The 15,350-nt window shown below is 36.1% G+C and overlaps 1 protein-coding gene across 2 annotated transcripts in view; it reads left to right on the top strand.

Annotated features, from left to right (window-relative positions):
- The window catches only part of SYPL1 (synaptophysin like 1), a 32,873-nt gene extending 18,803 nt beyond the window's left edge, over positions 1–14,070 (top strand). The window contains exons 3-6 of one of the 2 annotated variants that reach the window (XM_069586673.1): positions 3,919–4,040; positions 5,307–5,514; positions 9,892–10,080; positions 12,664–14,070. In XM_069586673.1, the coding sequence (XP_069442774.1) occupies positions 3,919–4,040; positions 5,307–5,514; positions 9,892–10,080; positions 12,664–12,792 (648 nt within the window). In that variant the 3' untranslated portion in view covers positions 12,793–14,070. The remainder of the gene's footprint in view (positions 1–3,918; positions 4,041–5,306; positions 5,515–9,891; positions 10,081–12,663) is intronic. The other variant, XM_069586674.1, reaches the window with a different exon arrangement.
- Positions 14,071–15,350: the final 1,280 nt, after the last annotated feature.

Here is a 15,350-nt window from a genome sequence, read left to right as displayed (position 1 = left end):
TAGGAATATAAATTGGTACAGCCATTATGGAAAACAGTATGGAGGTTTCCCAATAAATAAAAACTAGAGTTGCTGTATGATCCAGCAGTCTCATTCCTAGGCATATATCTGGATAAAACTATAATTCAAAAAGATGCATGCCTCCTTTGTCAAAGATAAGGTGTCCATATGTGTGTGGATTTATCTCTGGGCTTTCTATTTTGTTCCATTGATCTATATGTCTGTCTTTGTGCCAGTACCATACTGTCTTGATGACTGTGGCTTTGTAGTAGAGCCTGAAGTCAGGCAAGTTGATTCCTCCCGTTCCATTCTTCTTTCTCAAGATTGCTTTGGCTATTCGAGGTTTTTTGTATTTCCATACAAATCTTGAAATTATTTGTTCTAGTTCTGTGAAAAATGTGGCTGGTAGCTTGACAGGGATTGCATTGAATTTGTAAATTGCTTTTGGTCAACCACTTGTAAAAGAATGAAACTAGATCACTTTCTAACACCGTACACAAAAATAAACTCAAAATGGATTAAAGATCTAAATGTAAGATCAGAAACTATAAAACTCCTAGAGGAGAATGTAGGCAAAACACTCTCAGACATAATTCACAGCAGGATCCTCTATGATCCACCTCCCAGAATTCTGGAAATAAAAGCAAAAATAAACAAATGGGATCTAATTAAAATTAAAAGCTTCTGCACAACAAAGGAAAATATAAGCAAGGTGAAAAGACAGCCTTCTGAATGGGAGAAAATAATAGCAAATGAAGCAACTGACAAACAACTAATCTCAAAAATATACAAGCAACTTATGCAGCTCAACTCCAGAAAAATAAACGACCCAATCAAAAAATGGGCCAAAGAACTAAATAGACATTTCTCCAAAGAAGACATACGGATGGCTAACAAACACATGAAAAGATGCTCAACATCACTCATTATTAGAGAAATGCAAATCAAAACCACAAGGAGGTACCACTTCACACCAGTCAGAATGGCTGCGATCCAAAAATCTGCAAGCAATAAATGCTGGAGAGGGTGTGGAGAAAAGGGAACCCTGCTACACTGTTGGTGGGAATGCAAACTAGTACAGCCACTATGGAGAACAGTGTGGAGATTCCTTAAAAAATTGCAAATAGAACTACCTTATGACCCAGCAATCCCACTTCTGGGCATACACACCGAGGAAACCAGAATTGAAAGAGACACATGTACCCCAATGTTCATTGCAGCACTGTTTATAATAGCCAGGACATGGAAACAACCTAGATGTCCATCAGCAGATGAATGGATAAGAAAGCTGTGGTACATATACACAATGGAGTATTACTCAGCCATTAAAAAGAATTCATTTGAATCAGTTCTGATGAGATGGATGAAACTGGAGCCAATTATACAGAGTGAAGTAAGCCAGAAAGAAAAACACCAATACAGTATACTAACACATATATATGGAATTTAGGAAGATGGCAATGATGACCCTGTATGCAAGACAGGAAAAAAGACACAGATGTGTATAACGGACTTTTGGACTCAGAGGGAGAGGGAGAGGGTGGGATGATTTGGGAGAATGGGAATTCTAACATGTATACTATCATGTAAGAATTGAATTGCCAGTCCATGTCTGACGCAGGGTGCAGCATGCTTGGGGCTGGTGCATGGGGATGACCCAGAGAGATGTTGTGGGGAGGGAGGTGGGAGGGGGGGGTCATGTTTGGGAACGCATGTAAGAATTAAAGATTTTAAAATTAAAAAATAAATAAATTAAAAAAAAAAAAGATGCATGCACCCTTGTCTTCACAGCAGCACTATTCATAATAGCCAAGACATGGAAACAACCTAAATATCCATCAACAGATGAATGGATAAAGAAGACATGGTATAAACGTACAATGGAACACTACTCAGCCATAAAAAAGAATGAGATGCCATTAACAGTAACATGGATAGATCTAAAGATTGTCGTACTGAGTGAAGTAAGTCAGACAGAGAGAGACAAATATCATATGATATAATTCGTATGTGGACTCTAAAATATGACGCAAACGAGCCTACCTGTGAAACAGAAACAGACTCAAAGAGAACAGACTTGTATTTGCTGAGGGAGGAAAGGGAGTCTGGAGTTGGTAGTTGCAAACTATTACACATAGAATGGGTAAACAAGGTTCTGTCATACAGCACAGGTGACTAAAAATCAGTATTCTGTGATAAACCATAATGGAAAATATGAGCAAAAATTATATATATAACTGAGTCACTTTGCTGTAAAGCAGAAATTAATTGTCAATCAACTATATCTCAAGTTAAAACAATTTTTTAAAATTCCTTATCTTACAAGTATGATCCCCAGTTTCCAGAATGTGATTAGTAAGTATCATTTCTCATTCAAGGAACTAAGTTTCCCTGGAGATAATACACTGGATGAATCCACAATTAAGGCAGGACATGTACAAACTTATCCTGAAATATTGTGTCCAGAAAACAAGTAAACTATCAAAAACTGTAAGGGTCAAGGGGGAAAAAAAGGAAAGCCACTTGAGACTACCATTAGCTAAATACAGGACAGTTTGAGTATTAAAAAGGTAAAGGCAAACAGTTGGAAAACATAAAATATATTAAACCTAATTTACAATAATGCTAAAAATAATCCAGTTGTTACATCTGGAAGATACTAACAAACTAGTTTGCTCTTCTAAAAATTGGTAAAGAAAAATAAAGAAGCAAGCATTTATACTGTTTGCCTCCTATGAACCGTACCTCAGGTTAACCACAATGATTATGTGACAGAGTTCTACACAGAATTCCAGGTAACAAACAAACAAATGACAGAATGCTGCATTTCCCAACCTCTAATAAAATAATGGAACCAAGTCATGACCATCAGTAGCTGCTGAAACCACTAGAGGAAAGTCTAATGGAGAAATTAAAGGGTAGATCAGGCTGACAATACCTGAACCCACTAATTCATCTTAATATCATAACAAGAGAGCCAACTAAAAATTGGCTTTCTCACAAATAAACAAGACAAAACAAGTGACGAAAAGAAAACACAAACCAGAGTTTAATCTAGCCTCTTTAGAAAATACAGACAGAGGAATTATGCCACACAACACCATATGGAAATCTCTGTAAGACAAATGGCCTAGTTTCTTCAATAATAAATGAGAAAGAAGTGTGGGGCTATGGAGAGAAACCCATGACTTAACAAACTTTATATTAAACAAATGTAATGTGCAGACTCTGAAAAAAATACTTAAGATTAAAAACTATGAATCAGCTTGGGAAATTTGAACTCATGACTTGCTATTAAGAAAGCATTGGGACTTCCACCTGGTGATCCAGTGGTTAAGAATCTGCCTTGCAATGTAGGGGCAAGGGTTCAAGCCCTGTCAGGGAACTAGGATCCCACACGTCACAGGGCAACTAAGCCAGCAGGCCACAACTACTGAAGCCCACAGGCCACAAGAGAATCCGTTCACTGCAATGAAAGACTCCACGTGATGTGACTAAGAGCTGATGGAGCCAAATAACAAGTGAAAAAAAGAAAGGAAGGAAGTATTAGTTGTCATGGAGTGATAATGGTATCATGGTTTTGGGGTGGGATGAAGGGTCTTTTGTTTCAGAGACAAACCAAAGCAGTCATAGAAGAAATTATATAATAGAAGCAGTGTACATAGAAAGGTAACAGACACAATAAGGTCTGCCTGTGTTCATAATTTAAGTTGGTGACTAGTGCATGAAGCTGGGAGGTCAGAGGTTGCAGATACATTTTAAAATATTTTTCACCATCTTCATTTGTAAATAAGAATTTGAAGAATGTTAGTGAGCCAATTTTTAATAGTCATTAATAGTCACTGTATTTAAGATTTTAATGACCTATGTTTGGGTAGAGTAATACTTCTTTCTTTTCTTTCTTTGGTCTTTGTATAGATTGCTTCTATCTTTGCTTTTGCTACCTGTGGAGGTTTTAAGGGCAAAACAGAAATTCTAGTGTCTTGTGTTAAAGAACCTGAGAATAAAACGATTACAGCTGCTTTTGGTTATCCATTCAGGTAAGTTTGCTTTTGTGGTTTAACAACCCTTTTCACTCATTAAGATTTCCCAACAACTTATAGATCTTGGGAGTTAGACATTTTTAATTTCATGCTCGTTTGTAAGTAGTGATCATTGCTACTGAAAGTATGGTGTGTGGACCAGTGCCTGTCTGCAGACTGTTTTCCTGAACTGTGATGAAATAAATACAGAAAATGACAGTAAGCATTCAGAAACTTTCAAATGACATTGCCTTGACACTTTTATTCTGTCATCCCACAGTGGATTGGAAATTTCAAAACAAGACTGCTCTGTCACCTTAGTTTGAGAAGCCATGTTGTAGAAGCAAACACAGCTTATGAAAAATCCAACCTTTTCATGTATTTGAAGTTACTAATGTGTAATGTATAGCTTTAAGACTGTATTTATATAAAGTGAAGAGTTCCTATGTTTCTTTCAGCAGCATAAAACTTTATTTTCTGAATATTTATGGCTATTTTGTTCTGTTTGAACCTCAGGATTCATTAAATGTTTACTCCATCTGTCCTATGTTTAAGTGAGGGTATGAATCTTTCTCCACTTACTGACTACTTACTTAATTCTCTAGACTCAGTTTTTCTGTTCAGTGAATTTAAACCATTTAAGGTTTCTTTGATGATTAAATAAAATCTTACATTAAATAAAATAAAATTGATGATTAAATAAAATCTTTACATTAAAAATATGTCAGATAGCAAGTGCTTGGTTATCAGTCTTTGCCTCTCCATCTCTTAGTCCTTCTCTTATAAAGTTCCTGTATAAGGAACTGTTATAGTAGCATCTTTAGTGAAAAGTGCTTTTGTGATTTATCAATAGGGAAAATTAAAGACTTTGTGGAGTTAGCTAATTAATGAGAGTTAAAATGTGAATCATTATAATTGTTTCTCCTGGTGCTAGTCACACAGACTCTGCCTCCTAGAATGGAATACAGTTTCTCAAATTGTAAACCATTTTGTAACAGTGCTCTTAATCTGCTAAGTTTTTGTAACAGGAAGATAGTATCTGGGTGTGAAAGTGTTTAATTCAGTCTGTATTCAATGTATCATAAACCAAGTATTGGGGTAATAAAAGATTTATGTACTTTTCTTATGAAAATTTTAATTAAATATTTGAATTTTTCACTTTTTTTAAAAGAAAAGTGTTTTAATATATTTGGGGAGTATATTTTACTTAAATATTCTGCCTATGTGTTTCTGTTAGAAGAGTCCAAGTAATTCATAAATTGGTTTGTCCCTTCTTTTTAATAGGTTAAATGAAGCATCATTTCAGACACCTCAAGATGTAACTGTCTGTGGTGTAGATTGGAAAAAGTATGTCCTTATTGGAGATTACTCCTCTTCTGCGCAGTTCTATGTGACTTTTGCAGTCTTTGTCTTCCTGTACTGCATTGCCGCCCTTCTGCTGTATGTTGGTTACACGAACCTGTATCGTGATAGTCGAAAGCTTACCATGACTGTAAGTAATCCCTTTCTTTTTATACAAAAATAAGTTATGTAGGTATATATTATATTTGAATTTAAATACGGATTTTCTTACACTGGGAAAAAAAACTCTTGGCATAAACCAGTTTCAACATGCTTGACTTCTGCCACGAGTTTATGCTTGCTCTTGTCATGTTTAACCCAATTCTTGTGGCCTGTTTGCAACACTTCCTCTGTACTCCTTATACAGAGAGAGGTTTGTTTGTTTGTATCTAACTCTTTTTTAACCTGGAAAGAACTCGAATATATGACAAAGCATATTAGGTTGCAAATAGCAGGGAAATTAAGTAGAAATTAATGTGTTTGATTTGAAGAATTGCTAACAATGCTAGTAGTCTCATAACTGTTTTCCTGTTTATCTTTTTTCTCTTTTCTCAGAGATACACCCTTTATGCCTGACACCTGGTCTATATTCTTAAATTCTTTAATTTAAAATCTGACCAAGGTAATTCTATAAAAATTATAGAATTTGGCATTAGTGGCATTCGTGAGCTAATTCTGAATCTTTAAGATGGCAACAAAGGATTTGAATTTGAAGTCCTAATACCTTCTTTGGCCTCAGGGTCTACTGAGCTAGAAATAAAAATAATCTCTGAGATTTAGTTAGTAGAATTCCCTTAGATTATTGGTGGCAAACCCAGAGATAAACTGTAGTTTTAAAGTGGACCTCCACTACTGAAGAATAACTATGAAGTCAGTATTGGAATTACTGATTTGAAGGGACAACAGAGATGTTTTCGTGATACTGGTCATTTGTATCCTAAGAAAACAGTAACTACTCATATCTGCTTATTATTTGTGAAGTTACTTTAAAGGATAGGCCAAACTATTAAATAACAGGTTTTATTTATTTACTTATTTATTTTTAATTTTTGCTGCCTGGATCATAAGAATGCACATGGTAAGTAAGTAATAAAACAGTATTTTATCCATCATATTTGTTGCATGTCATGTATCTCAGAAGAAATTCTCAAACCTGATGTTTTCATAAAACATTTCTTGGTTGTTAAGTGACTTTCAAAAGATAGACATCAGCCATTTTAATTTGCAATACTTAACAGAAATTTCATGTTAGTAACCTGTAACTTCTGTGGACTTTTCAAGCCTTATTTATATTTTGTTAAAGTTCTTTATAAATCCTGAATGAAGATGTTTCTTGCCGTCTTGTCATTATCCCAACAAATTTTAAATTAAATCTTATAAAAGCAATGAACCTTTTATTTCTCTAATTTTGTTCATTAAGCCTTAAAAATATGACAGTTTTTAAAGTGGCATTCAAATCTACTTTCAAGGAGGCTTTTTCTGCCTAATAAAACTATAAAACTGATCTAGTTGTAGCATTCAGAAAAGTCAAAAATAATTTTCCACCTCAGAGTGATCATATAGAGAAATAATAATGGTCCTAGAGAGACATAATCTAGAATTAGTTCCGTAAGTGGTTTTTTGTTGATACAATGTATGATGGATACTTCTTATTTGTAAAAGTCCAGCCTCTAAATTAAATTTTGGATTTTACTTTAACCATATAAATGTAAAAAAAAATTTTTGTGATACCTAAATTTTTAACTATAGCCAAATTTGACATGAATTTTTTTTTAAGTACCGTTCGTTAATGATAGTATGCTCTTTCATCACTGTTTTCAATTCTCTACTGAGCTATCTCTAGGAGAATTTCAGTTGTGACATTTTAAAATCAACTTTAGTTTTTAAGTAAATTCAACACATTTTTGTGTTAAATAGCCAGAGGTTAAGGATTCTAGGCTGTGTGGAGGATCAGAAATACCATAAAACGAAACCAAACAAAGATAGGGTATCCCAAATCCTAAAGCTCTGTTATGAGTTACATCCTTCTTACTGGTAGCACTAGGGCTGCCACAGGCGTGTTGTGCATTGCCTAATTCCAGGTGGCATCGTTCATGTAGAACTAGCTAGAGTCCTGAGTCACATGGACTGTCTTCCGAGGCCCGCATTTCTCCCACTTCACCTCATACTAAGATTACTTCATGCATCATTGTCAGAAAAGGACCTGCTTTTGGAATATAAAAATGTCATTCATAAGCCATTAATAGCTTGGACGTAAAGAGCATAATCAGGAAAAAACATTATGCTTTTTTGATTAGGAATTTGGAAGGAAGAAACCTTAAAATGAAGATTTGACATCTGTTGGTCAAAGTGATGAACTTTAGCCCAGAGAGAATTTAACATGTGATAATCTCATACTAATCATCAGCTCTTTCTAGCAAGTGCTTAGAAAACATTTGCCACAGCACGATATACAGCTGAGAACAGCAGCGAAAAGGGGTGTACTCCCACAGTGCAAAATACTTAATGTTTCTATTCTTTTCTCTTTGATACACATTTTTTTAAAGAGGACCAGTAGCAGTGGAGAGCTTAAATGCAAATACTGTGACACCATGCTTGTAAAATTAGTCATTGTTTCAGTTCACTAATGCAAGGCGTTGATTCAGTGCCAGCTTGACCAGGTCGACAAGCTATATATAGCAGTTTCTGTATCTCATATGTGATCACTGGTATTTATCTGACATAAATGACTAAAAGCTCATTGGCAAAAATAATTTAAAACTAACCAGATTTATTAAAAAAAAAAAAATTATGTGATAAGCTCCAAAACCCATTTCTGAGCTTGGAGAGATTTTTGCTGCGGATGGTGAGAACTCATAGTCTTGAGCATACCTGAATGTTCAGAATACACCTTTCAGTTCAGTTCAGTCGCTCAGTCATGTCCGACTTTTTGTGACCCCATGAACTGCAGCACGCCAGGCCTCCTTGTCCATCACCAACTCCTGCAACTCCTGGAGTTCACTCAGACTCACGTCCATCAAGTCGGTGATGCCATCCAGCCATCTCATCCTGTGTCCGTCCCCTTCTTCTCCTGCCCCCAATCCCTCCCAGCATCAGAGTCTTCTCCAATGAGTCAGCTCTTTGCATGAGGTGGCCAAAGGACTGGAGCTTCAGCTTTAGCATCAGTCCTTCCAAAAAACACCCAGGACTGATCTCCTTTAGGATGGACTGGTTGGATCTCCTTGCAGTCCAAGGGACTCTCAAGAGTCTTCTCCAACACCACAGCATCAAAAGCATCAATTCTTCAGTGCTCAGCTTTCTTCACAGTCCAACTCTCACATCCATAAATGACCACTGGAAAAACCATAGCCTTGATTAGACAGACCTTTGTTGGCAAAGTAATGTCTCTGCTTTTGAATATGCTGTCTAGGTTGGTCATAACTTTCCTTCCAAGGAGTAAGCGTCTTTTAATTTCATGGCTGCAATCACTGTATACTGTAGTGATTTTGGAGCCCCCAAAATAAATTCTGACACTGTTTCCCCATCTATTTCCCATGAAATGACAAATTTTACATTGTTCCCACTTTGGTTGTTAATTCAAAGGAAGACCTAAGGATATGGAAACTTATACTTTATACTATCCAAATACATACTTTAAAAAAGTGTGACTTAGATTTTTATAGCCGGTACTGTAGTCAACAGAGTTCTAGTTCCCCAGCAGATTAGATTAGGGAGAGTACATTTTTTTCTTATTAGTTCAATAAGAAATTATCTAAAATATTAAAAATTCACTCCTATTCTTGAACTGTAATAAGTAGCAAACACTTTAGTAGAAAACTGGTAGTGACAGGGTGTTTTGAGAGAGATTTTATTGTTGTTCTTAATATAATGAGCATTCTTAAAATTTTGTAGTCATGTATTTAAAAACAGACAAGTCATCCTGGATATGTGCTTTTCACCATCTCACTATTCATATCATAGAGCATTAGATTTAACTAAAGTTAGAGGTTTGCCAGAACAGTATGAGAAAGCAGGGGAGGATAAGGGAATTGAGAGTATATGTAAGAGATTATAATGAAGAAGCTTAGAATCTAAATTGAAGGAAATGGAGATCAGATTGTAGATCTCAGTGGGGTCAAAGGACTTTTAAGGTTGGGATGCCAAAGAGAATGAGCTAGAAAGAGAGGTGATATTTGAGAGGGGTGATTAAAACAGAGATTATGGAGGTATACAGTTATTGGTGATAACAGAGTCTGATATATGATCCCAAGAGGGAGAGGGTTAGTTAGATAAGGTTGTGATGAGGGCTTTATAAAACTTTTATTTCTCCGTGTAAAAATCTTAAACCCTTCAGAAGATGACTGGTGTAGCTCAGGCACTGGTCTGGCAATAGTAAACAGCAGTGTTTGCTATGTTGATTGTGGCCTTTTTTTTATAAAGTATGTCATTTCTCAGGACTGAGAGTTCAACATCATTTCCTTGGTGGTGGATTTGACATTTTATATCTTTTTAAGTATTCATTATTAATTCATACTTATTTTTGCTTTAGGACTTTGTAATTACTATTGTTGTGACTTTTTTGTGGTTGGTGAGCACTTCAGCCTGGGCTAAAGCTCTTACAGATATTAAATCAGCTACCGGTTCCAGTATTGTCCAGGAACTTAAGCCTTGTAGTATTCAAGGAGTGGTGTGCCAGTTTGTCTCTGTGACTAGTATGGGATCCCTAAACGTGTCTGTGGTGAGTATGCAGTGTTTATAAAATATTTTATTTCACTTATAAAAACCTTACAGTGATTTAAGAAAACAATAGTTTTAATAAATCCCTGGATGAATATATTGATTTTATCTTTACCAAGCTTATCAGAATCCTAGTTATCATATAGTCTTTATAACAGCAAAAAAAAGTTTGTGAAGAAAGTTATTACTTGTAAACAAGGTTAGACAAGATCATGGTTATATCTTTATTAAGATTAACTAGGTAAAAAAAAATTTCTTTTAATTAAATTAAAAAAAAAAAAGATTAACTAGGTAAGACTTTGACCCTAAAGGCACTGCTGCTACTGCTAAGTCGCTTCAGTTGTGTCTGACTCTGTGAGACCCCATAGATGGCAGCCCACCAGGCTCTACCTTCCCTGGGATTCTCCAAGCAAGAACACTGGAGTGGGTTGCCATTTCCACCTCCCAATGCATGAAAGTGAAAAGTGTAAGTGAAGTCACTCAGTCGTGTCCGACTCTTAGCGACCCCATGGACTGCAGCCTACCAGGCTCCTCCGCCCATGGGATTTTCCAGGCAAGAGTACTGGAGTGGGGTGCCATTGCCTTCTCTGCTAAAGGCACTAATATAACATTTATTAAGACTGTATGCTAAGGTCATTACACATATGTCAGTTCTGAGAGGAATGTGGGAAGTAGTGTTATTATCTTCATTTACAACTGGGAAAGAATATAGTTTATATGTTAAATCACTCAAAGTGACAGGGCTGTTAAGTTGGCAAAGCCAAGGTTTGAACCAGATCTGACTTCTGTTGTTGCTGTTTAGTCCCTAAGTCATGACCAACTCTTTGTGACCCCATGAACTGTTCTCTGTCCATGGACATTAGCCCTTTCTCTGCTTTGCTCTGGGTCTCTGAAAATAGTACTTTCATAGTTCCTTCAGTTCAGTCACTCGGTCATGTCCAACTCTTTGCGACCCCATGAATTGCAGCACACCAGGCCTCCCTGTCCATCACCAACTCCCAGAGTTTACTCAAACTCATGTCCATCGAGTCGGTGATGCCATCCAGCCATCTCATCCTCTGTCCGTCCCCTTCTCTTCCTGCCCCCAATCCCTCCCAGCATCAGAGTCTTTTCCAGTGAGTCAACTCTTTGCATGAGGTGGCCAGAGTATTGGAGTTTCAGCTTTAGCATCAGTCCTTCCAGTGAATACCCAGGACTGATCTCCTTTAGAATGGACTGGCTGGATCTTCTTGCAGTCCAAGGGACTCTCAAGAGTCTTCTCCAACAACACAGTTCAAAAGCATCAATTCTTCTGCTCTCAGATTTCTTCACAGTCCAACTCTCACATCCATACATGGTCATAGTTCTTTAAATAATCCTAAAATTTTAGCCTCTAAGTTTAAATATTATTTTGTCTGGTATTTTATCTGAATACAGATATATTATTTAATGAGGGTATTATTTTTAAGGAGGTTTCATGTCTTTTCAAGAAAGTATTTTTCAAATGGATAAAGTTGGTCTTGCCTTATAAAGCAATTTGGCCAAATTTTTGTTTTAAAAGTCTTTTTTTTTGCATATATATTGACGATGAGCTGAGATAATTTCAGAAGTGTTTTTATACCCAAATAATACAAAAAGATAGAAGAAAGCAGTTGGGGCTTCCCTGCTAGCTCATTGGTAAAGAGCCCACCTGCTGGTGTAGGAGACACAGGTTCTATCCCTGGGTTGGGAAGATCCCCTGGGAGGAGGAAATGGCAACCCACTCCAGTATTCTTGCCTGGGAAATTCCATGGACAGAGGAGCATGGCGGGCTACAGTCCATGGGGTGGCGAAACTTGGCTTAACGACTAAACAGCAACAGTACAAATATGATAGTACCCAAGCTTTTTACCCTGCTCTTACCTCATAGGTCACTACTTGTCTTGTTTTTGTTTCTTTTTTTTTTTTTAATTTAAATACTGTGAAAATAGGATATCTGCAGTTCCTTCATCTCTGAGACTTTCAATTTTCAGATTTGTACCTGGGAAGGTTGATTTCTTTTAGGTTGATTAATACAGGATGTGACGTAACGTTTTCTTCTAAGACTCCTTTTCTCTTGTGGCTGCAGCTGTGGAAGTAAAGGTGAATGCAGCAGGGGGATGAAGTAGGGAAGTAGGAAAAGGTGCACAAAGGATGTTTATAACCATTCAGATGGGAGAAAAATAAAACCCCTCTTAGTGAAGGAACCATGGATTCCTGTTGTTCTCTTCACCTAGAACCACTAAGGTCTAAATATAAAGTAATAAAAAGAAGATCTTACTTTTCTCAAACAAATTTAATTCCTTTTTTTAATTGGTAATAGTGCACATGTAAAAATAAGATATCTTTTAGTCATGATTTGATATGTTACAGATTTAGAGATTTCACTGGGAATAAGTCATTATATATCTAAATCGGGCATTGAAATACAGAGTCTTCCATTTTTATTCCACTTGATGTATCGTTCAGACTTCAAATGAAATGATAGTATATGGCCAGGAAATATTAACTATTAATAGGAAAACTAGGATAGGTATGAAATTTTAATAGTATACTAGATTTTCATGCTTGTTTTTCTCTTTCTTAGATCTTTGGCTTTCTGAACATGATACTTTGGGGAGGAAATGCATGGTTTGTGTACAAGGAGACCAGCTTTCACAGTCCATCAAATACTTCTACTTCTCAAGGAGGTATTCCTCCTCCAACTGGAATATAATTGAAGGGAGAAGTACACTGTATGAATTAAATGTCTGTACTATGACCTGTTGCCAACACCTTGAGAAGCATTTTTTGTTTCTAATAAAAGTAATGGCTTTTTCAGTAAATTGATGGGTTTAAAATTTTGCTGCTTTTTTACATAAAGCTTGTGCCTTTCCTAGAAATTTAAGATGTAAATGTATTCTCACATGTGAATTTGAAAATTCAGGGGCCTATTATGAGATGTGATACACATTTTTAATGAACGGTAATTTTCTTCACTAAGTTGTTTTCCTTCCAGAGTGTTTACACCTTAAGCCTTAACGTATATCTTCACTCAGAAAAGAGTTTTATTGTCATATCATAATAGGAAGAAAATCTCTTTTGGAATATACACTACTGTAAGTTTGTACAGATAATATTCCTAAGACCTATCTTTGTTTAAGAAAGTCTTGATTACATAAATCATATTTAGAAAGAAACAAGTTTATATCTGAACATTGTTTATATGTTATGAAAAATGCTTAATTACAAAGGCTGATGTATTTTTTATTTCTGTTTTTCTAAATGATCTACAGTACTTGGTAGATGTACTAAAATTGTTTAGGGAGTGGGGCTTAGAGATTTCTAATAGATGTATAGTTAATTTGGTAATTCTCTTGCATGAGGTGTAAGCTTCCATATGCTGGTTATTTAGTAGATTTGCTACATAAGTAAAACATGGTTCACCTAGATATATTGACATGTACGGGCATTACTCCTAGTGATATTTGTTGGCTGTCTTTTGTTGCTTATGCTCCTTCAGTGCAGGCTGAGACCTAGTCTCCTGCAAGTAGAGTAAAATAATCTACCTTTTTTTTGCAGACCCTATTCATAGGATTTAAAAAAATTAAGATTGCCTTTTACTTTTGAAACATTTATATTCAATGAAGTTGCTGTCTTGAGTTTAGTATTGGTATTGTGAAAATGAATGCAATTTGGATTTCACATTTCTTAATGTTTGTTCTTATTTCACAAATGGATAATTAAGGAATTATGCATCATAAAGAAGGAACCTAAGTGAGCTATATTATGGGTGTACTGTCTTTGCTCACACATTTGGGTGGCTTCTGGAATATAGGGCTTATTCACGTTTTGCTTCCTAATCTTTCTGTTGTACAGGGCCAGATCTCCTCTTAGCCACATGATTGTTTTTATGTGAAGCACATCTTACTATCGCCTTATTTTGGTTGCTTTTGTTCACAAGAATTGTTAATATGAGAATGTGTATCCACCTTAATAAAGAAATTAAAATAAAGAGTGCACTGATTGTTATGTTATAAAGAAACTTTCATCTTAAAGGCATGAGCAGTATAAAATAGAATTGATTTACAAAGCAAGAAATAGAATATTACAGTAGGTTTTTTTTTTGTTTGTTTAATGTTTGGCAAGGAATAAAAAATGCTTTGGAGACCCTGGTTCTATTTTTCTTTCAGTCTCATTTTTTAAATGCTCATCTGTAACTTTGAGGTTGAGTGTTTCTGATAAACCTTTTCTAATTGACTGTCCAGTTGGCAGCCAAGACTCTTAATTAAAAGTGCATGCCCTGGAGACAGACTGCCTGGGTTTGAACCTTGGCTTCACCGCCTACTAGCTCGTTGTTGGCTCGGTCTTGTCTGATCTTTGCGGCCCCATGGACTGCAGCCCGCCAGGCACCTCTGTCAGTGGGATTATCCCAGCAAGAATATTGGAGTAGGTTGCCATTTCCTACTCCAGGGGATCTTTCCAACCCAGGGACTGAACCTCCATGTCTTGCAGCTCCTGCATTGGCAGGCAGATTCTTTACCTTTAGGGAAATTACTTACCTCTGTGTGCCTCAGTTTGCTTATCTGAAAAATGAGAATAAGAATGCTGACCTCAAAGAGTTTTAAGTTAATGGCATTAAATGTTAATAAATAATGAGATCATAGATCTAGGAAAAAGTCCATTCTGTTGCCTTTCACTCTCTGATTTTGAGTCAGTGTTACAGGGTTAAGATTTTTAGGATAATTTCCAGGACAGAGGTTGCAAAGAATTTTTTATAAATAGCATTATTACCAATGTTTAATTTAAAAATTTAAAATCATGTAACATTTAAGATAAGTATGGGCTTTCCCGGTGGCTCAGACGGTAAAGAATCTGCCTGCAGCACCAGAGACCTGGGTTCGATCCCTAGGTTGGGTCAGGAAGCTCCCCTGGAGAAGGGAATGGCAACCCACTCCAGTATACTTGCGTGGAAAATACTGTGAACAGAGGAGCCTGGCTGGCTAAGTTCCATGGGGTTGCAAAGAGTCGGACATACCTGAGCGACTAACACTTTTTAAGATAAGGATAAGAAATAGTATAGAACCAAGTTTCCGCCACTAAGGAAAACAAATATTAACATTTTGTTTTATTTATGTCAGATTTGGTTTTGTCTTTTTAAGGAAATAAAGTGTTACAGAGACAGCCTTTTCCTTGTGAAGTAGATTTTTCTTTTCACTATTACAGATAGCGCTGAAGTATTTTTGCAAAATATGTGAAGTCTTCTCTAGGATATACCACTAGAAGTAGAATAGT

The sequence above is a fragment of the Ovis canadensis genome, chromosome 4, assembly GCF_042477335.2.
Source record: "Ovis canadensis isolate MfBH-ARS-UI-01 breed Bighorn chromosome 4, ARS-UI_OviCan_v2, whole genome shotgun sequence".
Classification (NCBI taxonomy): domain Eukaryota; kingdom Metazoa; phylum Chordata; class Mammalia; order Artiodactyla; family Bovidae; genus Ovis; species Ovis canadensis.
This window is presented reverse-complemented; position numbering and strand designations above follow the sequence as displayed.